This window comes from Danaus plexippus, chromosome 2, assembly GCF_018135715.1.
Source record: "Danaus plexippus chromosome 2, MEX_DaPlex, whole genome shotgun sequence".
Classification (NCBI taxonomy): Eukaryota; Metazoa; Arthropoda; class Insecta; order Lepidoptera; family Nymphalidae; genus Danaus; species Danaus plexippus.
This window is the reverse complement of record NC_083537.1, coordinates 3,132,826-3,149,629: the sequence shown is the minus strand read 5'-3', so window position 1 is coordinate 3,149,629 and position 16,804 is coordinate 3,132,826. Positions and strand designations below refer to the sequence as shown.

Sequence of the window (16,804 nt, the reverse complement as noted above, 5' to 3'; positions counted from 1 at the left end):
TTTAAAAACTGAAAATATTATTTAACTAATCAAAAACATGAGCTAGTGATCCTATTTTGATCATAATTCAGTAGATTTGGAAGAATTATTTTAATTCGTTAGTTTAAATGTCAAGTATTTTACGTCACTGTCATTCTGTAATCTACTTTGTTTCTCTACTGGTAGGTAATTGGAAAATGAAATATGATTGAATTTGAACGTTGTTGTGTTAAGATTTTTATTGTAATATGGAATAGTTTATTAAATTAAGTACGCGTATTTAAATATATTAGCGGTGAATAGAAATGCAAAGAAATGTTTGGGTATAGTAAAGAAGCTGTTCGTGTAAAAGTCAAGGTTTGTCTTTTTTACAGAATAAAATAATAATAATCAAATTTTTATTTCTCCTAGAATATATTTTGTCCGATATATTTGCAAAATCTAACACTAACGTTAGTGTCAAAATGTACTATTTTTAACAAAGATCAATACCAGGAATTCCCAAACACTATTAATTACAAATTTACTTACAGAAATGTGAGGGAAAACTACAACCAGAACTTAGAAAATTTTCTGTCGATCCACAAATCACGTCTTTGGAAGTCTTGCAAAGTATTTTAGTAAAAGCATTTGATATAAAATCAGATTTCACATTATCATACAGGACAGTTGATGATTATGGACAGGAAATATATCTGCCACTACTCTCAGACTGGGATCTGGACGCAGCTTTTCTTAAGTAAGAATAATTTTATGTAGTTAAAAAAAAAATTATTCTATCCTACAACTTATACAAAGAGAATTTCTGCTTTTTTATGACTACTGTTAAAATAATCTTGGTAGTTATATTTTTATTCATCTTTTTAGAGCTCATAATATAGCACTAACAATGAGGTTGGAGCCGTGTGTACAGTTAAAGGTTGATATGAAACCATTTGCTGAAGCTTCCGAGGACTGGGAGCCCCCAACCATCCCAGAAGCGCCGGTTGGTCAAGTCAGTAAAGATCAACCGGCAGCTCAACAATTAACTCAGGTCGAGAAACAAGAATCACAGACTGGATTCCAGGGTCTATTTATGAATCAGGTTAGCTAAATTCTACATTGTATAATACAGAGATTTCCAAACTGTGTTCGGTATAATAGTCATTAGGTCATGGCTAAAGTTATTTAAAATTAATTTTTTACATAAATTGACTGTTAGTTTACTATAATTACATTATATAATCGGTTTTCATAAAATAAAAGGTTTTTGGTCTAGGGCTGGTATGTTTGAAGTTTTAAAAGCCCTAGCATAGGGATAACAATCCAAGTACTTATGAGAAAAATCTCTCGTTAATAGTTCAATACCTTTTATAACTATTTTAGGTTGAGAAGACGTTTAACATGGTATCGAGGGCGCTTAATCTTTATGAGGACCCCAACACCCCTCCACGGCCTCCGCTGAATGATATCGAGTTCCGAGCATTTCTAGATGCTGTGGGACAAATAACAAATACAATAAAACTACGAGAGGTTATATACTGTGGAGGAATAGAGCCGAGTCTAAGGTAGATATCTTGAGAAAATATTTATGTTTATATAATTATATTTTGTCAAGATAATTTCAAATATCTATCATAAATGTATACCATACATTGAGCTTTACTTGGGATAAGTGAGGAAAATTTTGTTTGTATTCCACAACCATAGAATCGGTTGGCTTTTTTGGTGTATAGAAAAATTTTTACAGAAAACAGAGGTAGGTAACCTTCAGCATTATCAATTAAAGTAGGGGACATCCTGGTGTTTAAAAACTTTTCAACCATACAAGACTTTTTCTTTATCATATTCTGATAGGACTTCCTCAACTTCAAGCCAATGAACAGAAACTTAAGCTTAAAACTGTACTATTCTTTCCATTTGGTATGGAAACAAAAATTTTTGGTCCCGGAGCTGACGTGGACCTTCAAGTGGAACCGTTGCTTAGAATATGAGCTTGAAAAGTTCATTCATTTCCATTAAATGAATGTTATGGTCAAGCTAACATCTTTATTTTTATTTTGACTTCCATGTCAACTTCCGAAAACAAGAAATGATTGACTGAATACAGAATAATGAGGATGTCCTATTAAATTTCTGATTTGAGGTCATGTTGGTAAAAATCATGCTATTACAATTCAGTTAGACATTAATTTTGACTTCCTCATATTTTATTCTATTTTATTTGAAACTAAATTTTAGTCGACTTAGGACAGCAGTCCTAGCAGTAGCCAACAACAGTTTTGAGCTTCATGTAGAGTGAGAGAGAGAGGTTGTTATGCCGCAGATGTAGTTGTTCATTGATGTGTAAAATTTCAGAAAAGTTGTATGGAAACACATATTGAACGTTTACCCGGACGGTATGACTGGCAAAGAGAGAATGGACTATATGAAAAGAAAAGCCAACGAGTATTACACATTACGATCGCAATGGAAAGACTGTATACAGAGAGGAAAGGTGATTAGTAATATATGTGGTTAGAAACGAAAATATTAAAATGTACGAAGGTCAGCAGAAACATTAGTACGTACGTTTTTTTATTAAAGAAATGACATTTGACCTTGGGAATGTATTCGTTGTAAAACTAATAACAATTTTTTTACTATTTTCATAATTTAATGTAGGCCAAAATCATTTGATGGCTATGATCACAGGTGAATGCTGACTTAGCGTATGTCACAAGCATGGTTCGTAAGGACGTGCTCCGAACGGACAGACATCACAACTTCTACGCCGGAAGTGATGATAATCAAAACATCGCATCGTTATTTAATATACTGACGACGTAAGTTATAAAGCATTTAATATATGAAAAATCAGGTGGTTTGTTTACTAAAATATATATCTTTGTTTCAGGTACGCATTGTATCACCCTACGGTAAGCTACTGCCAAGGTATGTCAGATCTGGCTTCACCGCTCCTGGTGACTATGGGTGATGAAGCCCATGCCTACATCTGTCTCTGTGCGCTTATGACTCGGTTGTATCCAAACTTCCTTCTGGACGGAGAGGCAATGACTCTTAAATTCACACACTTAACGGAGTCTTTGCAAGTCTATGATCCAGATTTCTATAATTATCTCAAATCCCAACAGGCCGATGACTTACTTTTCTGCTATAGATGGCTCCTTCTAGAAATGAAAAGAGAATTTGCTTTCGAAGACGCTCTCAGAATGTTGGAAGTATTGTGGGCGTCTCTACCGCAAAAAGCACCCACAGCCGAGTTGCCTTTGAAAGAAAGAGATTTTGATCCAACATTGGAGGTCATTATAGATCCACCTCCATCGAGTCCCTTAGTAAAGACTCCAAGAGAAAACGCTTACACGAAAGTATGCGCAATTAGACGTCAAAGCTCAAGTTTTAGTCTGGCTAACATTAAAGCACCAAAGCTTTCGACTATCCGGCAGTCTAACCACAGCTTGGACGAAAATGCTACTAGAAAAATTTTAAATAACTCCTCATTAATACACGCGAAGGAATTCCAGAGCTTAGATGATGCTGCTTTGCAAAAACAGAAAACTATTAAAGATAATGTTGAAAACGAGGAAAAATTGAAAACTGATAAAGACGGAAAAGATTCTCAAGTTAAAGTTAAGAGGTGTATGAAAAGCGTGCCTGAACACGGTAGAGTGGACACTCAGGAACCCAATACGGTTTGGTCGAGTACAGGCAATCTTCCTAACGGAGTTACGCTAAGTGATACAAAAGACACGCCCCTCGGCAGTCAGATTAGATTACTTAGAGATAAAATATCAGTACATAATAATAGGTTCTTTTCGTCTCTCGACGCTTTGGAAGGACCCAATTCTTCGAACGCAAGTAAACCGACCAAACAAGTGAAAATGATAAAAAATCTCAATGAATTTTTAAACTTTGCCACCGGTAATAAAGTCGCAGTAAAGCCAGAAAAACTTCAAAGAACACATTCCGTTATCGAGAGAAAGCATTCCAAAGAGTGCCCTAAAATAATTTTAACCAAGACATCCTACGATGAAAGTGATATTTCTTCGGCCAACCAAAGGAGTAATCGTTTGAGCAAGCTAACCAAAAGTAGTTTTGATACGAACGACGGCAGTAGTCCTGACGATTCACAAGAGTATCATCCGATGACGACTTCCATGACGAGAGAATTAAGACTGGAACTAGAGCACCTGGATCGCCAGGTTTTTGGTAATTCATATGTTAATCGGTGCAGCATGATTTGTGATTCCCCATCCGAGTCCACGAGCACCGAGGACAAACCGGCTGAATACGCAGATGCGAAAGGAGACACCGTGGCGACTGACGCTGTGGAATTGCGAGCCGAAGTTGTTGACCCGAATGGGACGGTAAAAAAACCGCTCGACACAATCAAATGTAACGCAAGAAGCGCTGAAGATATATATTTGTGGGAAAATCCACTACATCGTAATACTCCAACAACAAGAACTACAGCGAGCTGCCCTCAAACTCCTGACGAGCAAGCAGAGTTGGATTTCGACGGAGATACGGGCGAGATATTTGAAGAACATTCCGGAAAAAAATCAATTACACCAATAAGGCTATTGAGAAAAAATCACTCCCTAGAACCACAGGAGCCATCGAGGAACAGGAGACATTCCATGACACATTCCAGTGAATCGGATTATTCAGAAAAAGATCCAGTGGACTCTACGGAAACCGTTACAGCCAAGAACATTAATCAAGAGCCTCTCCACTTGAAGTCCCACAAGTTTTTCTCTAACATGTCGCACGAATTAGAAAATGCAAAGAAAAACTGTGAAAGCCTGTTGAGCGTGAAACAGACAAACTTACAAAGCGTTGCTTCGACAATAAATAACTTTCAGAAGAAATGCGAGGTTTTCAAGCCGCCGGTACAGAAGAACACGACAGTGTCCGCCATCAGCGACAATTCGGTTAAGAATAGTATTAGTAGCCTACCGTCGCCGGCAGTCTTTGGTGGTGGCAATCCGTTCTTGATGTATTTATGTCTGACAGTATTACTACAGCACAGAGATTACATAATGAGAAACCGGATGGACTACAACGAACTAGCGATGCATTTCGACAAGATGGTGCGTAAACATAACGTAAACAGGGTATTGAATCAGGCGCGGCAGATGTACGCGATGTATTTGAAACAGCAAGCGAACAAGACCGGTGACGTCACCACCTGAAAGCTTCATTCGTGACCAAAATATTTCCAATAATTACGTTTCATTGCTCACAATTTATATTTAATGAGTTAACGTGTAAGTTAAAGTCAAACCATAGCGGAAACATAAACCCTACATTATAATTAATTTGTACATAGAATATACTATGTGTATAGGATAGTGAGAGGCCTTATATAAAGTGTTTGAAAAGTAATATTTGAAGCAAGCTGTAATGTATGACAATCGGATAGCGTATAAATGCATTCTCACCTCGACTTTATATGGTTTGATGTGCTGGATAATAAGCGAGCCGCCTAAATTATTAATATTGTATTATAATTATTTTAATTTAACCGATCAAGCTCAAATTACTGCATTGGGATGGAAATTTCGCATTTACTTGCTTTTCTTCTCCAAAGATTTGGCATAAACTACGTACCTAATGTGATATTATTTTAGTTATATACAAATTTTACATTTTTTTCATTTGTATTTTATTTAATTTAAAAACGCTATGAATGATGTTATGCACAATGCTGGAAATTTTATCCTAACTTATAATCAATAAAACTAAAAATAAAAACTCTCTATGACATTCTTTTTAAAATATTGAACAACTTAGACCTTTAACCCTTTAAGTGCGGGAACATAGTAGTGTGTCCATCCCTTATACATGTGTTCCGTATGGTTAAAAAGTGCGGCGGCAAAAAAATATTTTTGCCTTAAAAATTTTGGTTATTCCAGTACTTTTACCTAATAATTCTAATATATTGACTTTTGGCGTCAAGTACGTAATATTATCTCCTGAAAAGTACTTTTATAAGTCCCTTATTTTTTTTCGTAAAAGTTTCACGGCTCTGGATACAAGTCCTTTTGATCCATGTGAGTTCTTGTCAAATATGTTGCCATAATTCAAACCAAATAAAATACGGTGTTACCATATGCTGCTAAAATGTTCAAAATATATTTTCCAGACGTATAGCATTTAACTAAAATTTTTAGAGAAATTGTTCGATTTGAGCTTTTAGAATCGTGTTATTAATCTTAATTTTGTAATTATAAAATAAGAATGATAACTGGAAATCAATAGTAGACGGCATATCTAACTACAGACTTTAGTTTGCAATTCCGAAGCGTGTCGTAATGAGACATGCGATAGATAGATGAAACGACGAGGGGATGGGTTTTAACATATACTAGCTAAGTCTCGCAACACAGAGATCGCCGGGTCCGCCATATTTATGAGAATGTAGAAAGTCTATATAGATAAGAAATCTTCAAACACGTATAGTAATATATTCATTCTCCTTAAGAATAAAAGTATTTAAAAATAGACATTATTACGTGACCCGCATTAAAAGGAGTTAAAAACATTCTGGTTTCGTTGTATTAACATCACAAATTGTGCTTTCTTCTGTATTTAATGCTTACTTCTAAATATCTTATAGCATGTAAATAAAAACATCAGAACAATGTAAATTTTTCAATTCACTTGTTTCTGTTTGCAATTAAAGGGTGATCTTACATTTAATGAAAGTTTCAAGAATTTTTGATCAAAACACATGACACTACTTGCATTATAATTTAATGTAAAAATTTCCAGACTACGAAAAGTCATAACAATAAATAAAAGTGACATTGAGATGACAGCAACAAAATACAATTTAGTTTTAGCAGAAATCACAAAAACACTACTACAGAGGTTTGTGGTAAATTCTTACTAGAACGGAAGGTATCCAGGAGTTATTCCTGCGGGTCTCGTGAATGCAAACAACGAATTTCGAATAAATATTTATTTGTGAATTTAATCTGCAAAAAAAATACAACTACTTATCCCATACTTAACAATACTTCGACCTTACATATTACGATATCACATCAGTTACTGATTTGAGATGTCCAAATAAAACACTTTAATTTAAACAAGCCAGGGAAATTATTTTGTCTCCTTGCTATTTTTTTTTTCTATTTCATAATTTCTAGGTTATACAAATCTACTTTCTCTTGTTTCCTCCTTGACCAGCCAGGATCATGGCAATACGCATGAAAATATTCAATACATCCAAATACACCGAGATAGCGCTGCAGACAAAAAATAAATTACTACAATAATCCGTGTCCCAATACTAATCAATTATAATATCATTTTAAATAAGTAAAACAGATTATTTGACACCCTAGAGGTTAAAGGTTCAATACTCACGAGTTGATTGGGTCATAGGGTTGGAATCCGTACATTGGATGCATTTCAGCTCGCTTGATTATAGCCTGGGTGTCGTAAAGAAGGAATCCACCAAAGACAATAAGACCTCCATACAAACTCAGAGAGTACAAGCCTGAAAGAGAGGGATAATTATGAAATATTGACTATAAACAAATAATTTATTTATTAATATGTAGAGGGTAGGATCAAACTCAACAATTCATATCTTATGATCCACTTTTGAAAGTGTATTCATGACAAATAATAATCCTAAGGGTACAGGTGCAATATTTATTTGTCTGTCAAAATTTTCTTTCAAATTGACTCAAAAATATATGCATGTACTTCTCTCTGTTGTCTGTACAGTAGTATATGATAAATAGTTATCTCACTCTATCTTCATCAACATCACCTCACCCAGTCACACTTCATAACACACATCCCCTAAACATAACCTTCCTTTTAGGTCAATAATAATCTCATACAAAAACATACCAGCTCCCAATGCTGATGTTGGTGGTAGGAACATCCCAGCGACCGAAGCAGCAAACACCGCTCCGAGACCCATTGCCAGTGGAGCTCTCATGTTAAGAAACTCCCCTGATGGTGCGCACACCGCCAAAGTACTCAACCCCCCGACCACACCAGCTGTGTACCTAAACATTAAACAAACAATTTTGAAGTGAAACTTGTTATGCAACTTCCAGCAAGGTTGCGTAAAACGTTTAACACTGAGGGTAATTATATATAAATTTACTTATATTATTCATTATTTTTTAGTTTGATTGGATACACATATAATTTAATAAAGCAGTATTTCATTTTCAAATTTAGTGGATAAGAATAGTTAACAATTACGAAGTTGCACTTCTACTTTCGTTTCACTCCGTGCACTATTTATTTGTTTTTTTTTTAATTTAACACATGGCTACAAACCTCTTTTTGTTTGTGCATTAATAAATTAATGCAAACTGTTTCACTTGGGGCATGATTCGCAAAAAAAGTTCTTCATTACTTTTCTTTTTTCAACATTATTGTAAGATCAAAATATGAAGAAAATTAAAAATAGACAATAATTACCAAGCAGCGCGCATCAGAATAGGACCGCCGAGGAAACATATAGGCGCAATACATGCTCCCATGATGCCAGTGTGTACCATCCAAGCCATTTGCTTAGCTCCAAAACCTGGCTTATATTCCATTCCTCGTACCACCATCCCAGAACCAATCATCAAACCCATTGTCATGATGATAGACTGAAAATTACAACTAAATATTATCTAATCTCACATATAATTTAAAACCAAATCATGTTACAATTTCCTAGATCTTAAATATATTCATATTATTCAAATACATTTTTTATTACCAGAAAATAGAGTGATGAAATAACTAAAGGACAGATTATATAATAGGTTAGAATAGACCAATACCAATCCATAAAATTCATATTATTGTAATTAAAATAAAATTGCCTGTCTGTTTGTAAAATGTCAACAAATTTCTTAATTCTTTAGATTATAAGACAATAAAATTTCTACTCTCATATTTATACTTACAACCCATCCACTTCTCGCTACCATATTAAGCAGGGCGGGTGTTCTAAACACTGTGATAGCACTGCCAGCAGTTAGTAGCAATGAACCGGCAATGTATCCATATGTGGCCTTGATGCGATCCTTGACATACTGAGGCCAAAGACTAAAAAAAGTGAGACAAAATATAAAAAATTATATATTTTAGCCTGATACATTTTAGTAAGTTGTGTGATCGATTCTAAAATTATTTGTTTATATTATAAACACCAATCTGTAAATAACTATCCATCATGCCAGTCATTGTTTACTAAGGTGATGACTCACTGTGCCTCTTGTAGCGTGCCAGGTTTAACGCCTGAGCCATAGTAGCATAATGCTATCATGCCAACAGCTGATGCCCCAGCTAATGCTCCTTTCCCCAAACTGAAAGCTATCAGACGCAGAACTTTAGCTTATTACGTAATATTATTCTACTTGAAATAGTGGATTTAGCATGATTTTCGTAAGTAATATGATTTGGAAAGTGCAATTTTTCTTATTTCACTCACCGTTTGGTCCGGCTGGGGCCATTAGTTTCTCCCATACTGTTGGCTGGGATCTTGTTGCCATACGAGAACGCGGTTCCCGAGCATAATTTCTTATTACGTAATTTTTGGGAACAAATCTTTGGGGTACAGGAGTTTTAAGGGTCTGCGTGATGTTTAAGGCAGACCGAGCCACGCACATTCGAGACAGCATGATGCAATCTAAGAGAAATCGAGATGTATATTACATATGATATTACTGTGAAAATATGAAAAGAAAAAATATTCAGATTAATTTTTAAACAGAATATACTATACATTTATCTAGTCGGGCAGCATAAAAATAAAAAATAATCTTACCAGTGTTTTGCGACTTTTTTCAAACTAATATTCACACCTGGCAGGAAACAGAACTTTTTTTTAAAAGCAATTAATATTTTGATAAGCAAGAGCAAAACAATTCCTGGATATTATAAATATTTTTCTTCAGTTCGGTTCGGTTTCTAGAATGTCTTTGACGTTTTTTACTTTTGACAACTCGTGTTTTTCTGTTTGTTATCGCTCCGAACCTGAATTTTGACTTTTGACGTCTCTCTTAGAGATCAATAAACGTTTTTCATTTAAAAATAATAATAACAATATCATTAAATCTTATCACTAACTTTCCCGTTCTTTATGTAATACTTTTCTGTGCTAAGACTTAGTATATATTAGTAATTGTATTTGAAGGAGAATTTACTTTTTCATGATTATTTTTATATTTTCAAATAATCTACATCTAAAACTATAATAACTACGGCTTTCTAATCTCAAAAGAAATAAATATTTTTTTATGCTATGGCAAAATAAAACTTAGAAAGTAAATATTGAACGATACACTGTTTTTAAGTTTAACGTCAAAACCTAAATGTCAATTCAATGTGCTTTATGACGTTTATGGTTATACAAAATAATACCGCATGGTTATTAATATCTAGATTTAGTTTATGTTAAGAGGTACAAACAAGTTATACTTTAGTAAAAGGTACATTTAAGTTAAAGTAATTGAAATGAAGCTTAAGAATAAAAAACCAGCTATGCCGGTAGCTGAACATTCAGGTAAGTGAAGACTCAAACGATATTTATACCACAAAAAGATAGTTGTTCAATATTTTCCTAAATATTATGTTATAGATTCCGAAGAAGAATTGGACCCTGAGGCACATAAGAAATCGTTACAAAAATTAAAAAAGATCGATCCAGATTTTTATAATTTCTTAGAAGAAAACGATGAAAATCTTTTGAACTTCGAGGCAGATTCTGACGAAAATTCTGATAAAGAAAATGACGATGAAGACTCAGTGCATGTTCCTGGACCTATTACGGGTGACAGTGACGAAAGTGATTTTGAGGTATAATTTTTATTTTATATTCAATGTTGTCATAACTTAAATGTAACAAATGTGTTACTTAGCATGCATTTTTTTTTAAATACGTTTTTTACGCAGTATAAATGATATTTCAAATATTTTTATTAACCAGTTTCAATCTTTTATTTATTTCACTAAAAGGTATTGTGAAGATTGCTCTTACATGACAAGAGTCATTGTTGTATATCTTAATTTTTAAACAACATATTTTGTACTCATGTAGAGTTAATTATTATCTATTACAAATGTCATGAAATAAAAAAATCAATGTTTTAAATAACAATTATAATACTAATGAGATCTAAGATTTTCGCGAGTATTCATTTAAATTATAATACTGTACTTTCTTTATACCTCATACATGAGCATCTGAGTGATATAATGTTAAATACTTTTTGTATGAGAAATTTATTTTATGTTGTGTATAAATGATAAGGTTTAAAAAATTTAAAGAACTTCAATGTTTTAGGATGATAATGCCAAATCTGTTAGTGGGAGAGTCACACTTAAAATGGTGTCTCAGTGGCAGACGGAACTGCAAAGTGAAGGTAAAATGAAAATAACAGTTCTCAGCCAAGTTATAAAGGCATTTAATGCGGCCATGCTGAGAGCCACAAGTGAAGACGGCGAATCAAAAGGGGAATTAAAAGTTGAAGGTAGGAAATCATTCATTATTATTTTTTTTATCTTTCTTTTGAAAGTTGGGCTAAACAACGGGAAACAGTAAATTTTAATAATGAGATCTAAGACTTTCACGACTGTACATCTAAATATTTTTTAACATTTCCATCTTGTTTGCCCGTGATTATGATTGCTGCAAAGTAGTGAACCGTCAGGAGTATGTATTTTTATAATATAACACATAATAATCTGAAAATATTAGTTTTATTTAGTAAACTTAAAATTTTGTGATAACTAAAAGTCATAAATGCTTATCAGAAGAGATATTAAAATGTGTCTTAATAAATTTTTACTGAATTGCAGGTTCGTCGGTGTTCAATGCAGTAATACAAATGTGTGTATTATATTTACCCGGTGCCATAAAGAGATACTTGGGTATGGAACAGAGCGGCAAGGATCCCCAGAAATGTAAACATTTCGTGAAGTTGAAAGGTCCCCTTGTTGCATATTTGAAGGACCTTTTAAAATTACTAAGCAGCGTTTCATCTGAGAATATTCTCACCGTTCTCCTAAAACATTTGCACCAGTTGGCAGTGTATGTTGCCTGTTTCAATAGCATCTCCAAACAGGCTCTTAAGAAATTAATACCTTTGTGGAGCGGTAGCGAAGAAACTGTCAGGGTGTTATCATTTTTGTGCATATTGAGAATAACAAGGAATCAACAGTCAGCCCTTCTGGATCTCGTTCTGAAGGCCATGTATATGACATATGTGAAAAACTGCAAATTCGTTAGCCCTACCACCTGGCCAGGGATAAACTTTATGAGACGATCCCTCGTTGAGATGTTCTCCTTAGACCTTAATGTATCCTACCAACACGTATTTCTCTACATCCGACAGCTCGCAATACATTTACGAAACGCGATCGTTGTTCAGAAAATTGAAAACAGACAAGCCGTATACAATTGGCAGTTTGTGAATTCCCTCCATCTGTGGGCCGATCTAATATCGGCCACTTCAAATAAGCCACAACTGCAGCCACTGCTTTACCCTTTGGTTATGGTGATAACGAATACCATAAAACTGGTGCCAACACACCAATATTATCCACTAAGATTCCATTGCGTTGAGATATTAATTAGTCTATCAAAGGAAACCGATACCTTTATACCAATTCTTCCATTCATTGTTGAGGTGCGTAATGTTATGTAGTATATTTTTGATCAGAAATATATATATATATATATATATATATATAATAAATAAATAAAATAAATAAATATATATATACACAATTAGGGAGTTAAAATCAATTTTTTTTTTTCAGATTTTAACAGCTTATGATTTTAATAAGAAAAATAAAAAAATGTCAATGAAGCCATTAGATTTCTCTTGTATATTAAGATTAGCAAAATCTCAGCTTATGGAGAACGGTTTCAAAGACTCAGTCATCGATAGACTGTATGCACTGTTACTGGAATACACGGCCAGTATTTCAAATAGCATTGCTTTTCCAGATATCAGTCTACTCGCAGTAATACAGGTATTGTTTTATATTCGCGTATATAAAGATTTTATATATGTGTATTAACAAAGATTTTACGTAAACATCATTCCAGATGAAGCAGTTTTTGAAAACATGCACCGTTGCGAATTATACGAAAAAGATAAGACAGCTTCTGGAAAAGATAGAAGAGAACTCTAGGTTCATTGAGCGTGAAAGAGGTCAGATAACTTTCGGTTTGAACGAGATAAAAATGGTAGCGGCTTGGGAATCCAGGATAAAAGCGAAAGGCACACCCCTGATGGCGTTCTATGAGAGTTGGAACAAGGTTAATAGAATACAGAAACGAAAGAAGATCACCAACAATGATGAAATTGCTGGTGGATTACCGATGATCAAGAGACCTAAGGTTCCTGAAACAGAAGCAAAAATAACTAAGCCTGAAAACGAGGGGCCAATGGTGCTATTTCCGTCTGATAGTGAAGATGGAAACGTTGACTTCAAAGTTGATGGTGAAGATGAGAGTTTAAACAAACCGAAGAAGAAAAAGCTCAGGAAGAAGAAAAATAAAGCACAGAAACAAGAGAAGAATCTGCCAGAAGTAGAGGTGCCGGACAATGGCGATGTCGTTCAAGATTTCAATGTTAGTGACTGGTGAAAAAATAAATATCTATGCGACAATGGTTTTATTTAATTTTCTTTTTCTAAAAAAAAAGTAAAATTCTCTAAATTAAATATGTATAAATAGTAAAACTAAAGGATTCCCTCGAGAAAGTATGTCCATTGAACCCGAGGCTCCGGGGGATCATAGGTCTCCACAGTCAGACAGCCGGTGAGAGTTGACGTCGAAGTTCGTGACGTCCCAGGGTTGAAAAAGACAGGTATACTTAGTTCCTGAAATATTATAGAACATTGAAATCTCTTAAATATCGAAATAAAATATTTTTCAAATGCAACTATTGAGACATGTAATATATTAAATTAACTTTTTTAAACTTAAATTCGAAAGCTCCGAGCGCATGTCACTTCAATAACTTACAGTTTTAGATTTCACAGGTTCATAAAGCGTTCTGACGTAGAACTCCTCGCGATCGACGTAGATCTTAAACATTCTTACGTCTTCGAAGACATTTTTAAATGTAATCACAACCGATCCACCTGATTTTATTTCAAACGGACCTTGTGGTTTGGGCTCTAAAGCTTTGCCCTTGATGTTAAAGCTAAAACATATATAATTTCAGTAGGTATGTTCCGTTCCAAAGAAAAAAAGTATTCTATGAACAATCAACTTGACGTACACAAATTCCCCCGCCACAGGAGAATTAAAGGAAACTTTGCAATTCTGAACACCAAGTACTGTCGGTTCGAACCAAGTCTGAAATTTACCCTTTTCAAATGGTCCCAATTCGTAATCTTTTTCAGTTATTATTGACGGATGGGATACCTTGAATGTTTCGGTTGGAAAAAACATTATTTTAATCTGCTGTGGTAAAGTTAAAAAGGTTATAACCTTGTAAAATAATTATTGGTTTATATTTATGCATTTATTGTTAGGGTGTTACATTTTGAAAATGGAACAAGGTTAAGAGAGAAAGATGACCGTCAGCGCCATCTATTGTCTTTGTCGTGACTTGATAAAAATGCAACTGCTATGAAGGCGAGGCGTACAAGAGTTTATATATATGTATGTTGTATGGAGCGTCCAACTACACGAATTTCTGTCTATGCCTATGCTGTTGTAAGAGTTCATGGAAATCTATTCAAAATATTTAAAGTTAAAGAATAACAAACATCAATCCACCAACAGAAAATTTTGCTATTATAACATTGGTTAGGTTAAAGCTTTAAGATTTTGTTATTGAATTACCGTTGCGATGAAATCAGTTCTCACGTCAGTCTTATTTTGAACTCGTAATCGTAGAGGAATAGACGAGCCGAGAGACGTTGTAAACTCCAAGTTCTTCACCTTAGCAGGCAGACATTTAAGGATCACTTTATATATATAAGACCCCACCAAAGGATTGCTAACTTCCAAAACATCCTCGACCTGTCCCACGACAAGAGGCGAGTAGACCATCACGAGTGTTGCCTATAATTATAATGAAAGATAATTAATGTAAGTATTTCCTTATATAACTGATGACTATAAAGGAACTAATTTACATATTTAAGACTAGATTTTATGAAATTCATTTTTACCTTATGATAAGCATAGGATTGTTTAAGAGCGAACACAATCTGAGTACTTTATCGTGTTATAATGTTATTATAATTTAGATCAGAGTTAGGAACAGACCTCCGAATTTCTGGTAATAAGCAACGTGTCTGGACATTCGAGGTGGTCACATCTTATGGAAAAATTGGCATCTTCACTCAGTGGATTTATGAGTACGAGCTCTTTCCGCATAGACTCCCTCGCGGCGGACACAAATGTCAACGTGTCCACAATTTTGCTCTCTGTGACGGAGACAACAACGTTGTAGAACTGATACTCACGGCTGTCCTCGTTGACGAACATTACCTTTAACGAATTGCACATTAGACAATGCTTTAATGGTCTTAGACCTTGGTACAAAGAGGTGGTTATCCTTGGAAAAAGATTCACAGTTACAGAATTTTTTATTAAAAATATTTTATAAAAATATGAAAAATATTTTTTTGTTTATAAAAAAATAATTATTGAAATAACTTCCTTTCTACTTTTAAGAGGCTCGTGTAAATATAACCAACTTTTTCTCTACGTATCTTATTACTGAGAAAAGAGGAAAAAACCTTACTTTTGCTATAATTTCACATTCCTCGTAGCACACGAATGTCCAACGACAAGTTGCAGACGCTTCTCCCCATACTTTTATTGTTTCTGGATGTTTGATTTCGTAATAACCATCAAACTTGTCCGGACTTATTTTGACAAATTCAGTAGAAACAAGGTATGTTTCTGGAAACTGGAAATTATCGTTAGATTTGTCCAGAAAAAATGATAAGTCAAAACAGTTGAACCATGCTGTTTCAACCTAGTGGTATATTCCGTATGCATATAGTATGTCAAAAAAGAATCATAAATTTCTTTAACTTCAAACAAAGTCTAAGAGCATTGAGAACCGTCCATAAGGGTTCCTTCAGATCAAGTTAGCTTCACTATTAACATTTGATATGCTGCCCTAAATTTTCTTTTCGTTAATTTATCACAGAAAATTTTATACGGATACTTTGATTGGATAAACGTATTTTGAAACATACAAACTCACACACGAGAAAACACACGTGCAGCAAACCAGAAGTTTACTGATCATTTAATAAAATATTGTCCGTTAGACCTTCAATACCTATATCACTCAATACAAATCCAAAGTACTTCAAGCTTCGGAAATGTAAAATTCGTGGTACTTTTGAAACTATTTGTCGGTTATTTTGGAGTAATTTATCACACAAACCTCTGTAATGTTATACACCAGCAGGTGCTCAGTGTGTAGTTCTTTTGCCGACACTGTGATGTTTACATTGCCGTTAGGATTAGGATGCGTTGCTGCGGCCACCAGCGTTATAAACAGCGCGCTCTCGCCCAGTGGAGAGAACAACACTTGGCTCTGAGAAACATTCCAGGAAGGAATTCTGTATATACTTAAGGATATTTCAAATAACATTATGATTTCTTTTGAGACATCAGCAATTTATTTAAATGCTTAATTCCATAAATAACTACTCTTTATTTACTAATGATAAAATAATCTGATAGTTTTGATATTATACGTATTCAATAAAGAAAATTTGAAAAATACGTAAACATACTTTAAAAAATAAAGATTAAAGTCAACCTAAGGGATCCCATTTTGTTTTAGAAAATAAAAAAGATCAAACATTAAATATTTTATAT

The 16,804-nt window shown here is 34.1% G+C and overlaps 4 protein-coding genes across 4 annotated transcripts in view; 2 read left to right on the top strand and 2 right to left on the bottom strand.

The window, feature by feature from the left end:
* Positions 1–147: 147 nt before the first annotated feature.
* On the top strand, positions 148–5,722 carry LOC116779610 (uncharacterized). The gene is made up of 7 exons (XM_032673990.2): positions 148–336; positions 513–718; positions 847–1,063; positions 1,345–1,526; positions 2,317–2,455; positions 2,653–2,783; positions 2,855–5,722. Exons 1-7 carry the CDS (start codon positions 295–297, stop codon positions 5,151–5,153), a joined length of 3,216 nt encoding a protein of 1,071 aa, XP_032529881.2. The 5' UTR covers positions 148–294; the 3' UTR covers positions 5,154–5,722.
* Positions 5,723–6,910: 1,188 nt separating this feature from the next.
* Positions 6,911–9,948, bottom strand: LOC116779758 (growth hormone-inducible transmembrane protein-like). The gene is made up of 8 exons (XM_032674176.2): positions 9,758–9,948; positions 9,422–9,619; positions 9,198–9,303; positions 8,895–9,036; positions 8,416–8,591; positions 7,831–7,991; positions 7,336–7,468; positions 6,911–7,214 (listed from the first exon to the last, which is right to left on the bottom strand). The coding sequence occupies exons 2-8, from the start codon at positions 9,609–9,611 to the stop codon at positions 7,127–7,129; spliced, it is 996 nt and encodes a 331-aa protein (XP_032530067.2). The 5' UTR covers positions 9,612–9,619; positions 9,758–9,948; the 3' UTR covers positions 6,911–7,126.
* Positions 9,949–10,322: 374 nt separating this feature from the next.
* LOC116779622 (nucleolar complex protein 2 homolog) lies at positions 10,323–13,611 on the top strand. The gene is made up of 6 exons (XM_032674004.2): positions 10,323–10,495; positions 10,571–10,788; positions 11,276–11,462; positions 11,791–12,620; positions 12,754–12,969; positions 13,046–13,611. Exons 1-6 carry the CDS (start codon positions 10,447–10,449, stop codon positions 13,586–13,588), a joined length of 2,043 nt encoding a protein of 680 aa, XP_032529895.2. The 5' UTR covers positions 10,323–10,446; the 3' UTR covers positions 13,589–13,611.
* Positions 13,602–16,804, bottom strand: part of LOC116779623 (hydrocephalus-inducing protein homolog) — a 27,251-nt gene continuing 24,048 nt past the window's right edge. The window contains exons 74-80 of the mRNA XM_032674006.2: positions 16,365–16,517; positions 15,708–15,875; positions 15,227–15,451; positions 14,798–15,019; positions 14,229–14,374; positions 13,970–14,150; positions 13,602–13,824 (exon numbers count right to left, since the gene is read on the bottom strand). Of these exons, the coding sequence (XP_032529897.2) occupies positions 13,684–13,824; positions 13,970–14,150; positions 14,229–14,374; positions 14,798–15,019; positions 15,227–15,451; positions 15,708–15,875; positions 16,365–16,517 (1,236 nt within the window). The 3' untranslated portion in view covers positions 13,602–13,683. The remainder of the gene's footprint in view (positions 13,825–13,969; positions 14,151–14,228; positions 14,375–14,797; positions 15,020–15,226; positions 15,452–15,707; positions 15,876–16,364; positions 16,518–16,804) is intronic.

Coding starts and splice junctions, on each gene's coding strand:
- LOC116779610 (XM_032673990.2), top strand. CDS start 295: ATGTTTGGGTATAGTAAAGAAGCTGTTCGTGTAAAAGTCAAG. Junction 337..512: donor CTGTTCGTGTAAAAGTCAAG/GTTTGTCTTTTT, acceptor ATTTACTTACAG/AAATGTGAGGGAAAACTACA. Junction 719..846: donor CTGGACGCAGCTTTTCTTAA/GTAAGAATAATT, acceptor TCATCTTTTTAG/AGCTCATAATATAGCACTAA.
- LOC116779758 (XM_032674176.2), bottom strand. CDS start 9,611: ATGCTGTCTCGAATGTGCGTGGCTCGGTCTGCCTTAAACATCACGCAG. Junction 8,592..8,894: donor TAGCGAGAAGTGGATGGGTT/GTAAGTATAAAT, acceptor TGTAATTTTCAG/TCTATCATCATGACAATGGG. Junction 7,992..8,415: donor ATTCTGATGCGCGCTGCTTG/GTAATTATTGTC, acceptor TTTAATGTTTAG/GTACACAGCTGGTGTGGTCG.
- LOC116779622 (XM_032674004.2), top strand. CDS start 10,447: ATGAAGCTTAAGAATAAAAAACCAGCTATGCCGGTAGCTGAACATTCA. Junction 10,789..11,275: donor GTGACGAAAGTGATTTTGAG/GTATAATTTTTA, acceptor TCAATGTTTTAG/GATGATAATGCCAAATCTGT. Junction 11,463..11,790: donor AGGGGAATTAAAAGTTGAAG/GTAGGAAATCAT, acceptor ACTGAATTGCAG/GTTCGTCGGTGTTCAATGCA.